The 14,862-nt window shown below is 40.9% G+C and overlaps 1 protein-coding gene and 1 non-coding gene across 2 annotated transcripts in view; both read left to right on the forward strand.

Moving 5' to 3' along the window:
- The first annotated feature begins 9,140 nt into the window (after window positions 1-9,140).
- LOC113471560 overlaps window positions 9,141-14,862 on the forward strand; it is a 27,452-nt gene continuing 21,730 nt past the window's right edge. The window contains exons 1-2 of the mRNA XM_026830802.1: window positions 9,141-9,285; window positions 10,126-10,287. Of these exons, the coding sequence (XP_026686603.1) occupies window positions 9,271-9,285; window positions 10,126-10,287 (177 nt within the window). The 5' untranslated portion in view covers window positions 9,141-9,270. The remainder of the gene's footprint in view (window positions 9,286-10,125; window positions 10,288-14,862) is intronic.
- Trnaa-ugc lies at window positions 13,524-13,595 on the forward strand. Its single transcript has one exon. It is a non-coding gene; the product is annotated as a tRNA-Ala (tRNA).

A 14,862-nucleotide genomic window follows, 5' to 3' on the forward strand; every position in this document is an offset into this window, starting at 1 on the left:
TACAGCACTATCCGGCTACCGAGGACCATTTTTTACTTTCCTTATCCTATACGAAGGAAAGTAATGTAATCGGGTCATCTGTCTGTCTGTAAAAAAAATATCTCGAGAACGGTAAGAGCTAGAGACTTGAAATTTGGTATGTATCTTTCAAATGTGACAAGGATGGGACAAGAAACTTTTGGTTAAGATCGGTGCAACGCTTGGCGGCATTTTACCGCTTTTTGCCGGTTTTTGGTGTAATTTAACAATATCTCGGGAACGGTAAAAGCTAAAGACTTTAAAATTGGTATGTAGTTCACAAATGTGACAAGGATGCAACACAAATGTGTGTCTGTCTGTAAACAAAATATCTCGAGAACGGTAAGAGCTAGAGACTTGAAATTTGGTATGTAGGTATCTTTCAAATGTGACAAGGATGCGACACGAAACTTTTGGTTAAGACCGGTGCAACGCTTGGCGGGCGCTTTTTGGCGGTTTTCGGTGTAATTTAACAATATCTCGGGAACGGTATAAGCTAAAGACTTGAAATTTGGTATGTAAGTAGTTCACAAATGTGACAAGGATGCAACCCAAAACGTTTGGTTAAAATAGGTGCTGCGGTTAGCGGTATTTTGACCGCTTTTTGGCGGTTTTCAGCTATACTGACTAAATGGTTAGACTCTAGAAATATTGTAAATGTTACAACAGAACACCCAAATAAGCACCATTCAATAGGATAAGGAAAGTCGTGTGATGTTCACACCAGATTTTTTGGTAGAATAAAGCGCGACCACACTTGCTGCCACGAGCAGCTTGTGTACTTTCTGAAAGAGGGCCTCTGAGTGAAATTTTGCTATTTCTTGATGCAAAAATGCAAGGATTAAATAAAGAGTCTTGTGTCTTATGTTAAGGGAGATGTTTCAATACAGGGATTTCCAACTTCCGTGTGTATGCGGGGCACATGCTACAATGTCAGCTACTTCGCGGGCCACATACACATTACACAGGTTATTAGAGGCTCCTATCCAGGATTTTCTTCACATTTGCGGGGTCATTATTATTATGTAGTAGGTACTTGTGTAAAATTTGCCGTCTATTGTACTTGCCACTTGCATACTTCAAGTACTTATACTCAGTCTGAGTCTCAACACTTGAGAACAATAATAATCAGGGCCGTATACAGGATTTTGGGGGGCGAGGGTCCAAACAGTGATGTACCGGGGGAAATGCTTCGGAGTCTGACCTACAGTAAAGGAGAAAAATCAAGCTCGAGGGAGGAAGGTTCACAGTAATAACTTCAAATGTCACAATACAATGTCTTCTATACTTTTACACAATGTCTCTCTTGTAGGTATTCAAACTTTACACTTTTCACCGTAACTTCTAGTTTTACATGAACTATCACTTCTTGAAATGTCTCTTCTTTTAATTTCTATAAAAAAAACTTCTCTATAAACTTCTCAAAATTAGGCTTCTCGAAATAGGCTTTATAAATTTCTTCTTAGGCACTTCTCTAGACAAATTTTCTACGAACTGAAAAATCTCCAAGTATGTTTACCTTCCTAGGCAAGAAAAATCGATATCTGCCTAGCAACCCGTATCAATATTTTACACTCCCTAGCAACCATTATCTCATTAAAGTTTAACTAGATGATTTTCGAACACCTCCGTGTTTAAATCGCGACTTTCGCGACACCTCCCCCCAATACCGCCCTGACAAATATAGCAAGGTTTTGTTTGTCTTCCTCTTTCTTGTTGTGAGGTCTCGGAACTATAAACAATTCCTAGGAACTGAAAAGTGTAACACGAGCTCGTGGTATTTCGTCATCGGGTTCTTGGGAGCTACTGCTGCTGCTGGAACTGTGATGGAACTTGGCCACGGAACAAAAACAGAAGCCAGAAGGCGATGTTTTTCTTCTTCTTTTTCCTTCTTCTCGCCTTGCACCGAGTTAAGTAAATGTAAGAAGAAGAAGTTTATTCATCACAATTCACCTATTGATCAGGGGTTCAAAAGGACTTGGAAGAAGAAAGAGAGAGTGGGTACTTGAAATAATGGTTCTTACTTGATGACAACTAGTTTAGGACTTTGGACCTTTCATTTCTTTCATGGGTAATAGTGCATGGGGTATTAAAAGTTAAAAGAAAGGGAGAGGTACTTAGAAGAAAGGTTGTTCTTTAAAGATCCCTTGTTGAGGACTTTGGACATTTATTTTCCTTCATAATAGTGAATGCTTGTGAATGGTATAATACCTCATTATATCCATTCATTGTGAGAGAACAATGGTGTTTTTGTGGATTAGGTTTCAAAGGGTTTGCTACAGGCCTCAAAATTATGTTAGAAAAAGGTCAAAGTTATTGAAGAAATAAGAAGACAATGGACCAGTTCAAAGGTCGGTATCCTAAAAACAAAGGTTCAAAGGTATATTATCTTTGTAATAGGTATAGCATTGTGTGTAGGTACCCATGCTTTTGGTTCCATGTGTTGTGTAACCTTCATCAAAATAGGTTACCAACTCTCTCACATACCTAATAACTGTGTGTTCATTAACCAAATTTGTTCGAGCTTAGCACTTTTCTAGTTTCTACAAACCACGATAAAGTAAAAAGTCGATAAACTCGATAATCTACGAGTACTTAATTACTTTTTAATCTTATTTCTTATCTGTTGAACTTTTTATCAATCCCCCTCCCCTCAGGAATTTTGCCGCTCTAAACTTTAACGGCCATTGCCGAGTAGGCACCGTTCACACGGTCTCCAAAAGTCCGCGGATAATCGTACAATCAGTGGCGGCGTTACAAATCGTAAAATATTGGATTATCGTTATGGTTATGGGGTAGTTCAAAATTTAGTAGTTGAATTTTCCTTTCGGAATTCCCCCTCTTCTGAAGCTCATTTCCCTTGTTTTGCTTATGGTTTAGTACTTGAAAATTCCAACAGGCGCTATATCACGCCAAGAGGGGAGAAATAAAAGCTTCTGAAGGGGAAATCGAGAAAGGAAAATAATTATGTGTATACACTGAGTTGTGTTCGATTATGTGACTTTTAATCCAGTCATCAACTCATCAAACAAAATTTCTCTTTAGACTAGTTTGGACAATGGCCCTCTACCACACCTGCTGCCAGCCCAAACTAGTCCAAAGAGAAATTTCGAATGATGACTAAATTAAAAGTTACATATCGAGTACAACTCTGCTTATGTAGGTGCAAAATTACCAGAGTAAAAGAAAATATAAAACAAACTCTATTATTTATTAGAAAATATACATATAGGTAGGTAATATTTTTATGACTGACTTTATTTCTCTCAACGAAGAAAAGGTAGGTAAAATACAATACCTATACAAAAACTTCTGTACATAAATATAGGCTAGAAAAAATAGAAAGATTTGTTATATTATTTTATAGAACCGAAAAAAATACAAAACTTTTTTAGAAAAATAAATATATTGTGCTTAAAATAAATATAAAAATTTGATTGTAGAAAAACATATCAAGGCCCGGGTAACAAGTTTCGTGTTGAAATATTCGTTCAACTTTCAGCATGCTCGAAAACGGTGACGTAAAGGTAGAAACACACTAGCATCACGTCACGTGAGGCTCATGGGGAGTCAGAAAGACGTAGTTCAAAGTTTATTGTTATCTCGTTCAGGATAGCCACACTACTATCACGTCACGTGACGTCTCCAAGCATGATCAGAGGTTAACATTTCAACATGAACCTGTCGTCCCGGACCCAATTTGTACAAAACATCTAAAATAATTTATAAACAAATCGGTATTGGGCCTTGACTATCAAAGAACTTCATTTGTATACCCGAGAAGGGATAAAATTCTGAAATTTATTGTCAGAAAAACTAGAAAAGTATTTTAATCTTGACCTTTACTTTTTTCACTGTCTAATTTGGACTAGCTTTTTTTTTAAAGAGGTTTGATAGAGGGAACTGTAACTGCTATGGTCTTATCGTCCCGAAATCGAAGAAAGAAGGAAGACAGGATAGGAGAAAGCCAGCCGTTCCGAGAACGAACATTATCCCATCAGGACAAAATCCGCCCCGGGCGGGAATCGAACCCGCGGCCTAGCGCTTACAAGGCAGACGCACTACCAACTAAGCTAACTAGGCTGGCTGGACTAGCTTTACTATTACGTTTATTACTGTCGGTAGGTAACAAATTTTGTAGGTATCTACGTACCTATCATTAGGGGTCATATATCTACTAGTGTTTTAGGATAAGACCCTAGGATCTAGGGCCCTATCCTAAGGCCCTATATGTAGACGTTAAGTGACAAAAGAGCTGATAATATTGCACAAGTTGGCTTGCACAAGAGACTGGTAATTGGTAAACCTAGTCGTCTTTATGGCCCTAGGTACATACTACCATGAAGCCATGGGAGTGCCTTTAGACCTATAGTGGATTTCACCAACCTTCTTTCTATCCTCAAACAGCCCGTTAGCTTAACAGCCCCGTTAAGCCAATACAAATTAAATGGAACTTAACTGGCTGTTAGCTTAACAGGAGTTCTAATGACTGAATAAATATTGGTGAAATCCATCACTAGAGGACATTAGCTTCAGCACTGTCTTAGGCTCTTGATGACACTGGGGTGATGGCCCTTGGCTGGAAGTCCTTCTTTGGTGGAAGTTGGTGGGCCATCCAGGTCGTCTCGGCACGTAGAACTGGAGACGAAAAAACACCAATGGTGTAGATAGGTGGACCGACTAAAAACGCCAACATGGGAAAAGGCGAAGTACCTAGATGAATATGTTATTTACCTTTATACTTTCATTATTTTATAAAAGTACGTAGATGATGATGATGTTATTTACCTATTACTTTCCTTATTTTATAAAATGACGAGGAAAGTATTGTGATCGACAAATTTTTCGACCTTCGTTTTTTGACGGATGTGGACGTTTTATGGTCCAATTGCCCCAAAAAAAGGGGTTCGGCCAAAGGTCCGTGTGTGTGTGTGTGTGTGTGTGGGGGGGGTGCGGGTGTGTGTGTATTTTATTTTTATTTTTTTGTGATAGTAAGTTAAGTGAGTGATTTTGTTTTATTTTTATTTTTTATAAATATAAAAGGTAGCGCCTTGACCACTACACCACCGAGGTAGGTAGCGCCTTGACCACTACACCACCGAGGTAGGTAGCGCCTTGACCACTACACCACCGAGGTAGGTATTCCATACCTCGGCTGGGATTGAACCCACGCCCTCCTGTTTACCAGGCGAGCGCCTTGACCACTACACCACCGAGGTAGGTAGCGCCTTGACCACTACACCACCGAGGTAGGTAGCGCCTTGACCACTACACCACCGAGGTAGGTAGCGCCTTGACCACTACACCACCGAGGTAGGTAGCGCCTTGACCACTACACCACCGAGGTAGGTAGCGCCTTGACCACTACACCACCGAGGTAGGTAGCGCCTTGACCACTACACCACCGAGGTAGGTAGCGCCTTGACCACTACACCACCGAGGTAGGTAGCGCCTTGACCACTACACCACCGAGGTAGGTAGCGCCTTGACCACTACACCACCGAGGTAGGTAGCGCCTTGACCACTACACCACCGAGGTAGGTATTCCATACCTCGGCTGGGATTGAACCCACGCCCTCCTGTTTACCAGGCGAGCGCCTTGACCACTACACCACCGAGGTAGGTAGCGCCTTGACCACTACACCACCGAGGTAGGTAGCGCCTTGACCACTACACCACCGAGGTAGGTAGCGCCTTGACCACTACACCACCGAGGTAGGTAGCGCCTTGACCACTACACCACCGAGGTAGGTAGCGCCTTGACCACTACACCACCGAGGTAGGTAGCGCCTTGACCACTACACCACCGAGGTAGGTAGCGCCTTGACCACTACACCACCGAGGTAGGTAGCGCCTTGACCACTACACCACCGAGGTAGGTAGCGCCTTGACCACTACACCACCGAGGTAGGTAGCGCCTTGACCACTACACCACCGAGGTAGGTATTCCATACCTCGGCTGGGATTGAACCCACGCCCTCCTGTTTACCAGGCGAGCGCCTTGACCACTACACCACCGAGGTAGGTAGCGCCTTGACCACTACACCACCGAGGTAGGTAGCGCCTTGACCACTACACCACCGAGGTAGGTAGCGCCTTGACCACTACACCACCGAGGTAGGTAGCGCCTTGACCACTACACCACCGAGGTAGGTAGCGCCTTGACCACTACACCACCGAGGTAGGTAGCGCCTTGACCACTACACCACCGAGGTAGGTAGCGCCTTGACCACTACACCACCGAGGTAGGTAGCGCCTTGACCACTACACCACCGAGGTAGGTAGCGCCTTGACCACTACACCACCGAGGTAGGTAGCGCCTTGACCACTACACCACCGAGGTAGGTATTCCATACCTCGGCTGGGATTGAACCCACGCCCTCCTGTTTACCAGGCGAGCGCCTTGACCACTACACCACCGAGGTAGGTAGCGCCTTGACCACTACACCACCGAGGTAGGTAGCGCCTTGACCACTACACCACCGAGGTAGGTAGCGCCTTGACCACTACACCACCGAGGTAGGTAGCGCCTTGACCACTACACCACCGAGGTAGGTAGCGCCTTGACCACTACACCACCGAGGTAGGTAGCGCCTTGACCACTACACCACCGAGGTAGGTAGCGCCTTGACCACTACACCACCGAGGTAGGTAGCGCCTTGACCACTACACCACCGAGGTAGGTAGCGCCTTGACCACTACACCACCGAGGTAGGTAGCGCCTTGACCACTACACCACCGAGGTAGGTATTCCATACCTCGGCTGGGATTGAACCCACGCCCTCCTGTTTACCAGGCGAGCGCCTTGACCACTACACCACCGAGGTAGGTATTCCATACCTCGGCTGGGATTGAACCCACGCCCTCCTGTTTACCAGGCGAGCGCCTTGACCACTACACCACCGAGGCAGGTTTCTGTGTTTCTGTACATCGGTGTTTCTGTAAAAGAGACAATATCTGTACAATACGTCGGTTTCTGTGAATAAACACTATGGAACACGATCAAGGTGTTCCAAAATTCATATCTCCCTGGTCCCTGGTGGAACAATAAAAAAAAGTCCGATAACAATACGAGCTCAATTTTTTTGTCCATGGTGGACATCGAACTGTGCCCCATATACCTTCACACTTCATCTTTATACACTTGCTCATATTTGTCGGAGGAACGAGTTATGCCATGGTTCAGATGTCTGGTACAGTGGTACTCTAACGGTACCACCTATCGGCATCACTTCCAACCCAGCGATTCTCAACCGAGGGTACGCGTACCCCTTGGGTACCAGGATTTAATCTCACGTACCCCCGCCACCATCATAATGAGTACCGGTTACACATACTTAGGTTGATGTGTACCATTGAGTTATAAACACTCTCTGTACCTTATGAAAAACTAGGTTTGGATAAGTCCTTCTATGGGGACAGAGTGACAGACAGACGACACCGAAGCGAATACAATAGTCCGTCCCTTATACCTTTTTATTACTATTGTAATAATAAAGGAAGAGGGACTAAAAATCAGGACTTCAGTACTTTGAGGTCAAAATTCAGTACTTTTCTGGACTGTACTGCATTGATCACTCATCAAAATTCGCCTTTGTCCGCCACACAATTTTTTCTCGCGTACCCTCGGAAGGTCTCTCACCTACCCCCAGGGGTACGCGTACCCCAGGTTGGGAATCGCTGGTCTAACATGATGGTATAGGCATCCCGCATCACTCTACTGTTGATGTGTTCTGTTAGCCAATGCGGAGATAGGACAATTTTTTATTATTGTTATTAATTTATTATTACTTTTTTCTTCTTTTTTTTTTTTTTTTTTTTTTTTTAAGGGGTTTGAAGGGGGGAATGGACATGAATCTACCAGCAATCTATAAAATCGTAAAGTTCGTCGATAGTGACATAACTATTCGAGGACATTAACGTAAAATAGTTACAGGTACGAAATACTTACGAGACATAAATAAAAAGGGAAAAAACAGTTTCGACGATTTTATGCAGCTTTTTGTGGGGGGAAAAAAATCCCAAAGCTCAAGTGGACAGTAAAAACCAAAGAAAATAAAATAGATATCTACCAAAGGAAAACTTTGAATTTATACGTGTGGCGAAATCTTTCCGCAAAAAATCTCGGTTGCAGGGCTGTATTTAGAGGCCCTCTCGGGTTTTATTTTTGCTCTTTTAGTCTAGACCAGACTCTGAAAGTTTGGAGGGTATTTATTAACCATTTTCCTCTTTTGTATCTAAATTTTGCCCCCTTTTCCATTGTTTTATACGGAATTTCAATTATTTCAACTACCCTCGGTCCCAATTAGTTGAAATAATCGAGGTTCTACTGTATGTCTTCACTTGACTTATTTCAGGAGGAAGAATTACGCATATCTGGGGATCCAAAATTTCTCCATCTCCTAGAGGAGTTACACGTCGAGATCACAGCATTTGCTCCCCCTGCAGAGGCTCACGCACGCATTGCTTACGCCCTCGCTGAAGTTCGAAGATTCCTAGTCCCCGTAAGTTCCCCTGTTCATAAGGCCTGTCCGCCTGTCGTACATTGGAAGGGTAGAAGCGCGTAGTCACCTGAAAATCTATGAAAATGATACAGATCTCTCACACTAGGGACGCGCGACTTACACTCGTATTTATGAACAAGAATGATCGTTCTTAGATCAGTCTCAAGTCAAAATTGACCAATCAAATGCCTTGAGACTATGCTTAGCACGAACTTAAGAGCCAGCATTTTGTTCGTAAATATGGGTGTAAGCAGGGTACATTATATTTTATGTATGTACATATTACCTACCTAAGTATACATACATAGATACAATCCACTGAATGACTGGACACTCGGACAAAACTTAAAACGCATCTACGGAGATTTCATTTTAACGAGCGCCCGGCAACTAGTATCAAGATATGCAAAGTGCTATAAACGCCGGATTCCTGTAAAAAAAATCTTTTTGCCTGACTAGCCAAAAACAGGCGTATTTTAACTATGGAAAAATAACACCCAAGGTAAGCAGTGACTCCATGGTGATTTGAACTTTTGTTTTTTGGCCAGTACCAAGTAAATTGAAAATCCTCGCATTTTCCCTTGACATTTTCATAAGTCTTTGAGTAGTATTTGTCAAGAGAAGGTTTTCCTTCAAGGTTTATAAATTTGTACTTTGTTAATTTTCACAAGTTCATTATTAATTTCCAGTTTTCCACCAGTTTTCTGTTTATTTTCCGTTCGACATGTTAAATATTTAATTCAGAGTAATGGAAGAAAACAAGGTGAGATTTTTTTTTTTTTTTTTTTTTGCCACAGCCAAGAACCAAATCCCGCAGGCTGATAGCCCCTTCCCACTTGTCTATGTCGTTCGGAAAAAAAATCGTGTCGTGTGTAGTGTGAACACTCTCATTTAAATTACATTGAAAACAAGGTGAGATTTTTTTTTTTTTTTTTTTTTGCCACAGCCAAGAACCAAATCCCGCAGGCTGATAGCCCCTTCCCACTTGTCTATGTCGTTCGGAAAAAAAATCGTGTCGTGTGTAGTGTGAACACTCTCATTTAAATTACATTGAAAACAAGGTGAGATTTTTTTTTTTTTTTTTTTTTGCCACAGCCAAGAACCAAATCCCGCCGGCTGATAGCCCATTCCCACTTGTCTATGTCGTTCGGAAAAAAATCGTGTCGTGTGTAGTGGGAACACTCTCATTTAAATTGCATTGCCTACAGGACATTCGGGAAAAAAAGAAGAAAAAAATCTGATGAAACTCACAAGTGGGGATGGGCCTTGACTTGATGATGCTGTGATATGTAAAAAAAAAATCCCCGAAAAACCATTTTTTTGGTTTTCTGAACAAAATTTGCACAAGCACTTTCGTGTTCCTGGTTAAAAGACCTTTAATTTGATATAATATAGGTCGACCAGGTTTGGTTAAGTCCTTCTATGGATCTATGGGAACAGACAGAGTGACAGACAGACGACACCGGAGCGAATACAATAGCCCGTCCACTAACTTTTTTTTTACTACTATCATAATAATAAAGGAAGGACGGGCTAAAAAGTTGTGAAGTAGCTCTCGGCTTTACCATAAAGAGATTCATGATTTGATTTTTTTTTTCTCCAGGTCTCGTCAGCGGACCAGCAGGTTTCCTCAGCGGACCAGCAGGTTTCCTCAGCGGACCAGCAGGTTTCCTCAGACAGTTCCACTTCTACGACAAGTACAAGTACGAGTGATGAATACGAAGAAAATGGCTCTATCCTTCAGATGGCAGAGAAACCAGAAACGGTAAGGGTAACTATGCAGAAGTCACGTCCGTGGAAAAGAAAAGCTCCTTTTCGTATTTAACCTAACCCTGTAATAACACGAAAAACTCCTTCTTGCATTTAAACTAACCCTATAATAACGCTGGTCACTGCTCGTTTGTGCCAGTTCCTTTGGTAGCAATATTCCACGGACGTGACTTCTGCACAAGTACCACGGTAAGTTCCAGCCCACATTCCGCCAGCAAAATTGACAAATTAAACGGAAGTGGTTGAATTTAAAGGTGTGTCCACACAGTCGATTGTCGTCGATCCACATAAATTCACATCAACTGATGGTCCATCGACAGCCGTCGACTACCTATGTTTTGACACACCTGAAGACTAACAAACTCTGTAGTTAGTAGTTAGCGTGGTGGACTTTGTGGACTTTGGAGGTTCGAGTCCAAGCCATGTTTATTTATTATTATTATTATTATTATTATTATTATTATTATTATTATTATTATTATTATAGATCTACCTACATCTACATACCTATATGTATACCTCCTAAAAAACTGCCTATATACAGTTCTGGACGATCTAAAGCTACTAACACAGATCTTATTTGAGGGTGAATACCTAATATTCTCCAGTAGGTTTATTATACCTATGTAGGTAAGTATAGGTAAATACATAAATATTTACCTATTTATGTATAAGTAGGTAGGTAATATTGTTTGCTTATACCTACCTCTTTACCTCGGGAATTTCATGTTTCCCAAATTACAAGCAGAGAGCTCAGCTGAGGTAGAAGAATATGTTTAACTTAATGTTTTCGAAAATTTCTGTTACCTACTTTCGTGTTTTTCTTCGATACCTAGGTATTTCTGTTCATTCAAGTGAAATACGAAAAGTTCTTTCAGTTTCCTCTCTACCAATCTACTTTCTGCTCTCCCAAAATTTCTCTCTCCCAAAATTTACTTAATTCTCTTCTTTTCCTGGTAAACAGGAGGGCGTGGGTTCAATCCCAGCTGAGGTATGGAATTTTATCCTCAATATAATTTGAGAATTTGACCACAATAATAGTAGTAGCCTACTGCTGGAGTAAAGGGACTTTTCAGTCCTATGCGAGCAGTATAAATAAGCACTATTATTATTATGTAGTAGGTACTTGTGTAAAATTTGCCGTCTATTGTACTTGCCACTTGCATACTTCAAGTACTTATACTCAGTCTGAGTCTCAACACTTGAGAACAATAATAATCAGGGCCGTATACAGGATTTTGGGGGGCGAGGGTCCAAACAGTGATGTACCGGGGGAAATGCTTCGGAGTCTGACCTACAGTAAAGGAGAAAAATCAAGCTCGAGGGAGGAAGGTTCACAGTAATAACTTCAAATGTCACAATACAATGTCTTCTATACTTTTACACAATGTCTCTCTTGTAGGTATTCAAACTTTACACTTTTCACCGTAACTTCTAGTTTTACATGAACTATCACTTCTTGAAATGTCTCTTCTTTTAATTTCTATAAAAAAAACTTCTCTATAAACTTCTCAAAATTAGGCTTCTCGAAATAGGCTTTATAAATTTCTTCTTAGGCACTTCTCTAGACAAATTTTCTACGAACTGAAAAATCTCCAAGTATGTTTACCTTCCTAGGCAAGAAAAATCGATATCTGCCTAGCAACCCGTATCAATATTTTACACTCCCTAGCAACCATTATCTCATTAAAGTTTAACTAGATGATTTTCGAACACCTCCGTGTTTAAATCGCGACTTTCGCGACACCTCCCCCCAATACCGCCCTGACAAATATAGCAAGGTTTTGTTTGTCTTCCTCTTTCTTGTTGTGAGGTCTCGGAACTATAAACAATTCCTAGGAACTGAAAAGTGTAACAAGAGCGCGTGGTATTTCGTCATCGGGTTCTTGGGAGCTGCTGCTGCTGCTACTGGAACTGTGATGGAACTTGGCCACGGAACAAAAACAGAACCCAGAAGGCGATGTTTTTCTTCTTCTTTTTCCTTCTTCTCGCCTTGCAACGAGTTAAGTAAATGTAATAATAATAATAATAATAATAATAATAATAAGAAGAAGAAGAAGAAGAAGAGGAAGAAGAAGAAGAGGAAGAAGAAGAAGAAGAAGAAGAAGAAGAAGAAGTTTATTCATCACAATTCACAGTTATTTCTCTTTCTGAATAAAGCCCTGTACTAAAGTACTAATGTACTTTTAGGGTATTCTTTTAACTTGCTTAAATACTTCTTCTTTAGTTCATCTGGTTATTTTCAGCTCAACTTCTATATTTCTTTGCTTCTTTCATTGCTTCTTAAGTAAAGTACTTATTAAGTACTACTAAGCAAACCTACTTAACTGGGTGCGATCCCAGCCGAGGCATGGAATTTTATCCTCAGTTATTTGAGATTTTGACCACATAATAATGGAACTCTAAGGGTTAGGTGGTAGAAAACCTCGCCTAGTGGTTACCTTCCACTCAAGAGTCTATTATTATTATTATTATTATTATTATGATTATTATTAACTTAGACGGTAGCACGCTTGCCTTTCAAACGCTAGATCTCGGGTTTGATTTCCACCCAGAGCAAAATTTATCCTAAACAGATTAGGTTTATTATTTTGCAACGGTTGGCTTTTTTTGTAAATAAATAAATAAAATAAATTTTCGACCCATCGATGTTCACTGGATATAAATATTGCCCAGATTGGGTTTTGCAAGAAACTTGCTCAGCGTGAACGACCTACTGCCCGTAGAGTTAAAGCGCTTTAAAGGAGAAAAAAAAAAAAAGAAACTTGCTGTAAAAAAGATGAGTGTTCCACCGCCGTTTTTATTTCGTAGTATTCGTAGCAATGGAACAACTGCTACATTAGACGCTTGTGGCCTGTGTCGTAGCATGCCCATCCCGTAGTATGCCTCTCATCAGATGGCCGCCCCGGGCTTAATGGGTTTTATATTATAGTTTATCATGGGATGATTCAATGTATTTTTTTTTTTTTTACATATTATTTTTTATGTTTAGGAGGTTTGATAGAGAGAATTGTTCCTGCTAAGGTCTTACTCTCCTGAAAGTGGAAAGAGGGAGACAGGGTAGGAGACAGCCAGTCGTTCCGAGAACGGGTCTCAAGCAATCCTACAGATGGTTACTCATCTGAATACCAACCACGAGCGACGGTGCTTTTAAAATGCCTTTACACTTTTACAGTCTCATTCTAGCAGTATAAGCAGGGTACATTATATTTTATGTACGTACATAAGTCAGCTCCCGTGGCGTAGTGGTCACTGCGCTCGCCTTGCACGCGGGAGACCCGGGTTCGATTCCCGGCGGGGTCAAGAAAATTGGGAAAGTAACCCGTTGAAATATCTGCAATCGAAAAACGAGTACAAATTTTTTTCGATGGTGGGATTCGAACCCAGGACCTTCTGCATGGCAAGCAAGCGCGTTACCACTGGACCAACCGTGCTTTCTCCTATTCTTTCTTCCTTCTCTCCTTGCTTCCAGAACGATCAGACCTTACACGTAACAGTTACTTACCTCACACAAACGTCTTAAAAAGCTCATCCCTAAAGGGGATTTAGCTAGAAAAAAAAACGTCTAAAATTTGGAGCTTCCTTCAATTACATAAGCCGGCCACTCACTACCGGGTAGACCTGACAGATACGCCTGTCAGGTCTACCTGATACCTGATGGTGAGTGGCTGGCCTTAGATACAAGAAGGGTTCATCTACAAGAGACACGAGGGTGCACTTTGTATTATAGGAAATAGGACATTGGCCTTCGTTCTATACCTACCTAAAAACCTACCATCCAGTTAGAGTTAGATGATGTACAATTTGCAACTTGTAAAGGAGGACTACTATTGTGTCCTCCTTTTGTGTGTGTTCCTAATGCATTGTGTAACAGCTGTAACATTGTACCTATTGATCAGGGTCAGGGGTTCAAAAGGACTTGGAAGAAGAAAGAGAGAGTGGGTACTTGAAATAATGGTTCTTACTTGATGACAACTAGTTTAGGACTTTGGACCTTTAATTTCTTTCATAGGTAATAGTGCATGGGGTATTAAAAGTTAAAAGAAAGGGAGAGGTACTTAGAAGAAAGGTTGTTCTTTAAAGATACCTTGTTGGGGACTTTGGAACTCTAGTTTCCTTCATAATAGTATTAATAGTGAATGCTTGTGAATGGTATAATACCTACCTCATTATATCCATTCATTGTAAGAGAACAATGGTGTTTTTGAGTTTGGACAATGGCCCTCTACCACACCCGCTGCCAGCCCAAACTAGTCCAAAGAGAAATTTCGTATGATGAGTTGATGACTGAATACAACTCTGCTTATGTAGGTGCAAAATTACCAGAGTAAAAGAAAATATAAAACAAACTCTATTATTTATTAGAAAATATACATATAGGTAATGTTTTTATGACTGACTTTATTTCTCTCAACGAAGAAAAGGTAGGTAAAATACAATACCTATACAAAAACTTCTGTACATAAATATAATCTAGAAAAAATAGAAAGATTTGTTATATTATTTTATAGAACCGAAAAAAAAAAAAAAAAAAAAAAAAAAAAACTTTTTTAGAAAAAAAAATATATTG

The sequence above is a fragment of the Diaphorina citri genome, unplaced genomic scaffold (assembly GCF_000475195.1).
Source record: "Diaphorina citri unplaced genomic scaffold, Diaci psyllid genome assembly version 1.1 scaffold2616, whole genome shotgun sequence".
NCBI classification, from domain to species: domain Eukaryota; kingdom Metazoa; phylum Arthropoda; class Insecta; order Hemiptera; family Psyllidae; genus Diaphorina; species Diaphorina citri.